This window comes from Medicago sativa, chromosome 7, assembly GCF_051527215.1.
Source record: "Medicago sativa cultivar Bolivia chromosome 7, Bolivia_mono, whole genome shotgun sequence".
NCBI classification, from domain to species: Eukaryota; Viridiplantae; Streptophyta; class Magnoliopsida; order Fabales; family Fabaceae; genus Medicago; species Medicago sativa.
In genome coordinates, this window is record NC_140755.1 from 89,995,976 (window position 1) to 90,004,211 (window position 8,236).

Here is an 8,236-nt window from a genome sequence, read left to right on the forward strand (position 1 = left end):
ATCATGCATATGATCTCTTATTTAACATGTAAGGTTCAAATCCCATGTAAAACATGGCATGTGTGAAATTTTGCCACATATTATTAGTAGACTTTCTTTAAGATAGATAGACTAGATCTTTATAAACGATTGATGTGTATGTGTGTGTTTCTTTTACTAAAACAAGTTTATTGTAAATTTTGTGTATATTTTTCAACTTGATAGACATTTTTTTTACCACTTTTAATCTATAATAACTTTTGGAGGAGTCTAAATTCAGTGCAGCAAGAAGCAAATTTAAGTCATTAGATAGAATTCATATGATTCACATCTTCATATGATTCACATCTTAATTTGGAGAAATTCAAAACTCGAAATTTCGTTGGTTCAATCTTCTTCAACAGCTAAGATGATTGATTGTAAGTGTTGACTAGATTAAATCCAATTTCAATTTGGAGACAAAATCAAACAATTTTGTTTGAAATCACACATGTATCTATATCATCACATTTGATAAGAGGCCAAATCAATTATGATCTTTTTCTCACCATATAACAAAATACACAAAACCATACTTTATTTAGAAATAAAAGTTGGAGTATTTGACTTACAAAACAATAGCTTTGGATATGAGCTTTTTACATACAACAAGATCTTAAAATGAAAATTTGAAACCCAAAGCTCTAACTTCTTGAAAGTTGCTCAATAGTTACCTTAATTTCGCTTTGAATTGGATCGTAACTCTCAATCGGTTGTTTTTGTGCGTAAAATTCAATCGAGTCGTAACTTCCAACTGACTATTTTCAGTCAACTGATCAATTTTGAGGTGTCTATTGAACAACCATCTAACTTTTTTTTTGTTGCTAATCATCAAATGGGTATTGTTCATACCTGATTGAACAATCATGAAGCACAGAATGAGCCCCTATCCTTTTTGTCTGGCAAGTGGTGAAAATGTCCGATTTAGCAACACCAAGACATGTTTTACAATCAGAGGAGGTCAAATTAAGGTTACAAGTAGCATGTCCATAAGCAAATGAATTAGGATAAGGTGAAATGTTGTGATAGTCATAATTTTTTTGTGATGGAGTTTCATTCTCTAAATCTTCAAGAACATAGCTCAAACTAATACCAAATGGATCACCTGAGGTGTACACTCCACTGTTGCATAGAACTTTGATGATGTTTGTATTTGGAACACTCTCAGCTGAACTCCATAGGCACAACAAAATAACCACAATTGTTACATGTTTTTGAGGATTGTCCATATTCCTATGATGTTTGATTGAATTCATTGTGCTACCAAAGGGTTTGTGTGTGAGGGTCATCTACCTAATCTTTTGTGTTGGTTTTATCCACTACATTTATCTATGAAATATTCAATACCAAGCTTTTGTCTTTTGTTAATTGAAACAATTTAGAGTTCATTTGCTGTCTTTTCTATGAAAAAAAACACCTTTTTTAAACAAAGTAATCATTTCTAATTTTTTTATCGGTTTATTATATATTGTTAAAAAAATAAGAATCTATAAAATAAAAATTTTTGCAGCTTCTTCAAATAACCAATCTTTTTTTTTCTCAAGTGATTTTCATTTTAATAAACAAGCACAGCTAAGTAGCTATTCTATTTATTTTATATTTTAATGTTTTGCTCTCTAATTAATTGGTGTTGAAAATTCAGGGGCTTTGGTTTGTATATATGAATATGACTCCTCCTCCTCAGGGTGCTGGGATGGGAGAAAATTTTGGAAACCAAGTTATCATAGCCTTAAGAGCCATTGAGACTTGAGAGATAAAAGTTACCTTGTATTGGATGAGTTTCCCTCATCTAAATTTATATTTATGTAAAAAAAACAAATTTTATATATGTGTCATATATATACAAATTAATTAAATGAAGGTAGCTCATTTCCTTCAAAAAAATAATAAAATAAAGGTAGCTCATTGTATTATGATGAATTTGAGATATCAAAGCGAAGGTTTCTAGAGGAGAAACATGCTATACTTTGTCTCTAAAGTAACGATTTCATGTGCACCTTTTGATTTAGGTTTTCTTTCTTTTCTAAGCATGCAATACATAAATCTTCAATAATGAATACATATATTTTTCTTCTAATTTTTTTTTGGATAAGCCAGGAGAACAGACAAGCATCAAGAGGAAGCAACGACATCCCAACTAAGTTGACATCCCGAAGAACCTCCATCCTATGCCGTCAATCTCAAAATTTTATTAAAAAAGGGGGAAAAATATATACAAGAGGGGGGACTATACCAAAACCCTCGAAACAAGAAAGAAAGGAAAGAAAAACAATGGACTAAGCTTATAACATTCATTCCTGGTCATTGACCACTTCAGACTTGAAATTCGCATTACACAAGCTATATATGATAACTGATGCATGCATGGAGTGTATGATACACTATATACTGCAAGCAAACTCTTCATGGGGCCACATCCAGATATTGCAACCAGTTTAGAATTTTAGTTTTGAGGCCATAGCTTTAACCAACACTGAAATGTCTTCTACATCTTGCAGCAATGATTCTGCATTTTTTTGCTGCAAGGTTGGTTTCAGAGCCGCTTCATCCCATCCTTCAACAGATAGTGGAGCCTTATAGAGATTCAAAACTTCTGTAGTGTTCATTGAGAAGGTGGTGAGATCGGCCCCGTGGAGCGGGTTTTGTAAGGTGCTTTGCCATCAAACTGGTGTTTCTTTAACATTTGCTGCTGCTTTTTGGATAACACGGGCACGAAAGGATTCTCTGCCGAGCGTTTATCATACTCCTTAATTTTCTGCCAAAGATCTAGATCATGTTGAATACGAGGATTAGTGTGTGTCATTCCTTCCTCTCGGACAATTACGGGCCTGTTTGTATCCTCCATCTCTGCATCGTCGTCGTCAACAAATTGAACAGTTGGTGAGACCTCCTTATCAACATTGTCGACATCAGTATATGTACCTTCAATGATAGCTTGAGTAGCTTGTGTGTCATTTGCTGCGATAGTGTCACCTCGATCATCAAAAGGCACCTCCTCCACATCAACATGCTCCAGGTGCAAAGGGGAACCAGTAGCAACCGGAGATTTAGTAACATCACCAACCGAAGCAGTGTTGTTCCCTTTAGGAGACATCTCGACATCCTGTGATTCAACTGTCACCAACGTCAATAAAGGCTCCATTGTAGGCAAACGTTGTGGTACCTCGTCTGTAACATTTTGCAAAGCAAAACTGAAAGAATTTTCAGCTAAATTCTTAGTCACCAACTGCTGCTCTGAATGTGGGGCTTCAAAGGCCTTGGAGGAACCAGTTCCCGAGGGGTTGTCCTTCAACGGCATCCACGCAGATTTTTTCATCGGAAGTTTCTCTTTCCCTTTGCCATCAGCATCTTTATCTTTACCTTTATTGTTAGAATCATCCTTTCTAGGGTACAACCAACGGGACTTAGAGACATCATGACCAATGCTTGTACAATGTTTGCAAAAATCGGGCAGTCCCTCATACTCTATCGCCAATGGAAACGCAAAGCCTTCACGTTCCACCATTATCTCATAAAATAGATCCTTCGAGAGATCCAGGTCGACAAGAATGCGGGCATAATGACCATAAAGTCTGTTACGAGTCACATTATCAATGAGTAACGGAGTTCCAACTGCCCCGGCGATCTCATACAAAGTCCTCTCCATCCAATATTCTTGTGGTAATTCCCATAATCGAACCCAAACCTGGGTGTGAGTTTGTCGATGCGTGTGCATGTTAAAGTCTTTTTTCCATTCGAATAATCTTAGTAACCCCGGCTTCAAGCTAACCGTGCCGGCTGCCCAAACGGTTTTCATATCATCTTGTGAGTTAAAGAAAAATTCATAAAACCCTCGGCCAAGGGATGTTAGATGCCATGGCCCTTTCACTTTCCACAATTTCTGCAATTTGGCAGCAAGATCCTTGGAGGAGAAAGGCTTATCTCCCTTGTTCAAAACTAACCTACCTCTAATGTTGGTTTTGCAAAAATCCAGTCCACGAACATAGACCTCATCGGTGATTTTAACAGATAGCATATCACCACGAATGGAGGGCACCGGGAGTGGGTCCGAGAGAGCTGACTTACCCCGTAGGGCCTGGGCAAAGGAAGGTTTCGGTGCAACTGTTGTCATCTGAGCAGTAGGAGCGGCAGGGAGCATCACAGGTGGGGGCACGGGAATTTCAGAGATTCCAAGTTTGATGGGCGAAGGCGCAAGCTCCGCCTGCCCGTCAAACATGACTGGGGCAGGAGAACCACACCGGAGAAACCCTCAACGGAAGCAAACGTTGTTGATTCAGCTCGAAACACCAATTATGAAAAAGAAGTAGCAATAAAAAAAGCTTTATATGAATATAATGTATATTTTTCTTCATTAATAGCAATAAAAAAGTTTTATATGAAAATAAAAAAAGCTTTATATTTTTCTTCTAATTAGACCAATGACCCGTGCTACCGCACGGGTCCAACCACGTAAAAGTTAATCGAAACAATGAAAATAATGTAACCATGTATTGGCGATAGAAGTTTTATATCATACATAACAAAATGAAATGGTAGCATACATAACAAAAAGGTTTGAACATTAACCATCAAGATAATGTATTTTTAATAATAAAGGAATTACATATATGAATATTCACTGGCGTGTATACATAGAAAATTTATACATAGAAATTTTTTCTATTAAAAGTAACTCTTATTAAATGCAATTACTACCTATTTATTGACGTCATAAAATCAATTAGTGCAAATTAAATGTATTTTTCTAAAAAAGTTCTTTGTTAATATGATCATTGCAGTCATGAATGCATTCAATACGCACTAATTGGCAGAGCAATTAGTGCATTCTGCATAAAAGCTATTAAAAGCAATTCTTATTCGAAGAAAGTTTTTCTATTAAAAGTAACTCTTATTAAATGCAATTACTACCTATTTATTGCTTCCATAAAAGCAATTAGTGCAAATTAATTGTATTTTTCCAAGAAAGCTTTTTCGTAAGGGAATTATAGATAGGTATATTCACGGGCGTGTTTTTAATGTGAACGACTATAGTATTATATTGGTAGTAATTTCTATTAATTGCAGACATAAAAGCAATTAGTGCTCATTAAATGTATTTTTCTAAGAAAGTTTTTTTGTTAATATCATCATTGCAGTCATGAATGCATTCAATACGCACTAATTGGCAGAGAAATTAGTGCATACTGCATAAAAGCTATTAAAAACAATTCTTATTCGAAAATATGCAAGTTAAAAGTTTTCACTAAATAGAAAATAAAAGCAACTGCTACGACAGGAAATAAGAGAGCAAACTAAACTGGAAAGACAATAGCATAAACCGCATTACGTACTTTTTTTACCCATGGAAAGAAAAACTTAAACTATTACTAACAAAAAACACATACTAAATTATTCTTTTTTTCAAAGAAAAACTTAAACTATTACTAATAAAAAAACACGAGTCATGTGTTTATTAACGCTTGGATACGATAACATATTTTTTGTCCATGACGCACTTGCACTTGAAAATCAACACGTCTCCGCCCTCAATACCATTGGCAGCACAAAAACTCGTCCAACTTTTTCCGAACATAACATTTGGTATGGGGTCGTCTGTATATTTGAGTCTCATAGGAATGATATTGTCATAAGGTCCGCACAACATTAGGTAATCGTGATGTTTCACTCTAAGGAATTTGCCAAAAGTATGAGGTAGTCCCCAAAAAAAAGAAAAAAAAAACTGTTAATGACAGACAAAAATCCTTTATTATAGCATATATCAAATTGAATAGCAACAAAAAAACAATAAACAACCTTCGGTGATATCGTCGATCCATATCCAACGATAGGAACTTCAAAGGTGCAATAACACGATGGTGCCGCACTCATGGAATGATAGGGTGGATAATCAGCTAGAGTAATGTTATGAGCAAAAACAAAGATTTGAAATCTACTTCCACCAAGGTACTGGAAAGCAATAATCTTACTTCCACTAAACTCGTAGAACAATCGCAATGCACTCCAACCATCTGTCAACAACGACCGACTAATTGATTTGTTGAACACGCCGTTATGAGTATTCCATCACCATCTAGCAAGTGTCATTGCTCCGGTAGCTCGTAGAAATATTCAGCAACGAAGAATGGCTGCAGTTCTCCAACATCCTATAAGTTAGGCAGAAAAATTTACGGAATAAGTTTACGAAATCCGTTCATGTTATTTAAATAGAAAAAGATTAAATCATCAAATGAAACAAACCTGATTTTGTACATGCACTGTGAACAACGAATATTTAACCATAGTGGTAAAATTTGGGGGAAACTTCACCTTAAAACGCATATCTTCCTATCACTCTATTTCAGATAGCATTAAGAGTTAGGAGACGATAAAATTTGATAAACGCATATCTTATGGTAGGAGATTCTAATGGTGGAAGATGATAATGGTGGAAGATGGTAAACGTTAGGAGTTATGGCGATTTGATTAGCGGGAGATGACAAAGGTAGGAGATGGTAATCGTTGGGAGTTATGGTTATTTGATTAGCATTAACTGTTGAGGCAAAATCCCTAATTAATTTTAAAGATAATAAACCAATATGATTAAAGAATTAATGGACTTTGATTAATTCCTTGGTATTTAACTTGTGCTCTTGAGTGTTTTACTAAGACAGGAACAAGGTTTAAATCATACCAAGAATAAAGAAATCAAAGGACATTTGAATTCAAGATCTAACACTGAGGTCAGAAAGTTAGATCAGAATGTTGCTCGAAGATCAGAATGTTCAAGCAGAGATCAGAAGATTGTTCTTAACAAGCCAAGAATCTCAAGAACATTGATCCAGGTTATGCAAGGCACATGTGACATGGATATATGTCCAGAAAAGTACATTTGCATGGATCAAGCAATGAAGGCATCTATGGTGATTAAAGGATTAATGGACTTTGATAGTTCTTGGGATTTGTGCATTCTTGAGTGATTAACCAAGACACAAACAAAGTTTAAATCATACCAAGATACAAGAAATCAAAGTACATTTGAATTCATGAACTAACTCTGAAGTTCAGAAAGTTAGTTCAGAAGGTTGTTCAGAATGTTGATCAGTGAGTTGATCAGAACGTTCTGATAAGAGTTCAGAAGCTGAAGCTGAAGTTCAGAAGCTGAAGTTCAGAAGCTCAAGTTCAGAAGCTCAAACTCAGAATCTCAAGAACATGCAAGGCACAAGTGACATAAATAAATGTCCAGAAAAGTTCAAATGCATGGATCTATCAACAAATAAAGACATGGACAATGAATCATGTAAAAAGGATCTTTAATGTTCATCCAAGACTATGAACATTAAAGTACTAGGATTATTCCAATGAGAATATTATCCTAGATGTTGCATTCACTGCACTTCAGTCGTGTCTCTACTATTAGGATTGATTACATCAAAAGTAGTCTTACAAATCATCCTAAAGTAAGCACAAATGAAACATTCTGATGATCAGAATGTTCACTTCTGCACATGCTTCCAGCCATGAACAGTGTAGTTGGTAAAAAGAAGAAAAAGGTAACAAAAGGAGATCTTGCATCAGAGATAACTTGTACTCTGAACAAAATCAAGCAAATCTCCTAGAAGCATGGGCCTGAAGCTGCAGACCACTATCCTCTCTTTCCTGCACAAAGTCCAAGACAAATTTGGTTCACTTTATCCTACTTTTCCAGCAACTTTTGAAGCATATGGAGAAGCTACTTTTTGGAGGATAAAACTCAAACAAATCTCACATCACGTGCTGGGCAAGCCCAGAAATTCATCCAACATTCATCCATGATGAACCCAGATGAAGAACATCATGAATATCCAACCTTCTGATGAAGAACACAGCAACATTCTGATGTTCATCCTGGGAACGCAACAACATTCTGATGGTCAGAATGTTCACCCAGATTTTCAAGTAAAAGCTTGTGGGGCCCATGACACATGGCATAACACCATTGGACACCCTACAACGGCTATTTGAGCCCAAAGACTCTATAAATACAGATCTAAGGCTCAGCAAAACTTGCACCAATGCAAAGCATACAAGAAAACATCCTAAATATGTTTGAAGCTTTAGCATTCGAATTGGTCATCACTGAAGGCTCCTTCTACCTTCTTTGTAGTGTAAACCAATTCTTCCTTATCTTGTTACAGATAAGTTCTCCCTCCTTTCTTCTCTGAATTGATCATCACTGAAGGGTCTTTATACCTTCTTTGTA

The 8,236-nt window shown here is 35.7% G+C and overlaps 3 protein-coding genes across 3 annotated transcripts; all 3 read right to left on the minus strand.

The window, feature by feature from the left end:
* Positions 1 to 488: 488 nt before the first annotated feature.
* Positions 489 to 1,393, minus strand: LOC146910044 (antifungal protein ginkbilobin-like protein). The gene has a single exon (XM_085724189.1). The coding sequence runs from the start codon at positions 1,305 to 1,307 to the stop codon at positions 843 to 845; it is 465 nt and encodes a 154-aa protein (XP_085580315.1). The 5' UTR covers positions 1,308 to 1,393; the 3' UTR covers positions 489 to 842.
* Positions 1,394 to 2,620: 1,227 nt separating this feature from the next.
* LOC146910045 (uncharacterized) lies at positions 2,621 to 4,299 on the minus strand. Its single transcript, XM_085729403.1, has one exon. It carries the CDS (start codon positions 4,232 to 4,234, stop codon positions 2,621 to 2,623), a length of 1,614 nt encoding a protein of 537 aa, XP_085585529.1. The 5' UTR covers positions 4,235 to 4,299.
* A 1,126-nt stretch (positions 4,300 to 5,425) lies between these two features.
* On the minus strand, positions 5,426 to 6,069 carry LOC146910046 (uncharacterized; the record flags this gene model as incomplete). Its single annotated transcript, XM_085729404.1, has 2 exons — positions 5,426 to 5,737; positions 5,812 to 6,069. Coding segments are annotated over 2 exons (525 nt in total), but the record flags the coding sequence as incomplete, so codon positions are not given.
* Between the last annotated feature and the right edge of the window lie 2,167 nt (positions 6,070 to 8,236).

Bases quoted from the DNA above. Each gene is read 5' to 3' on its own strand.
- LOC146910044 (XM_085724189.1), bottom strand. From the start codon at position 1,307: ATGACCCTCACACACAAACCCTTTGGTAGCACAATGAATTCAATCAAA.
- LOC146910045 (XM_085729403.1), bottom strand. From the start codon at position 4,234: ATGTTTGACGGGCAGGCGGAGCTTGCGCCTTCGCCCATCAAACTTGGA.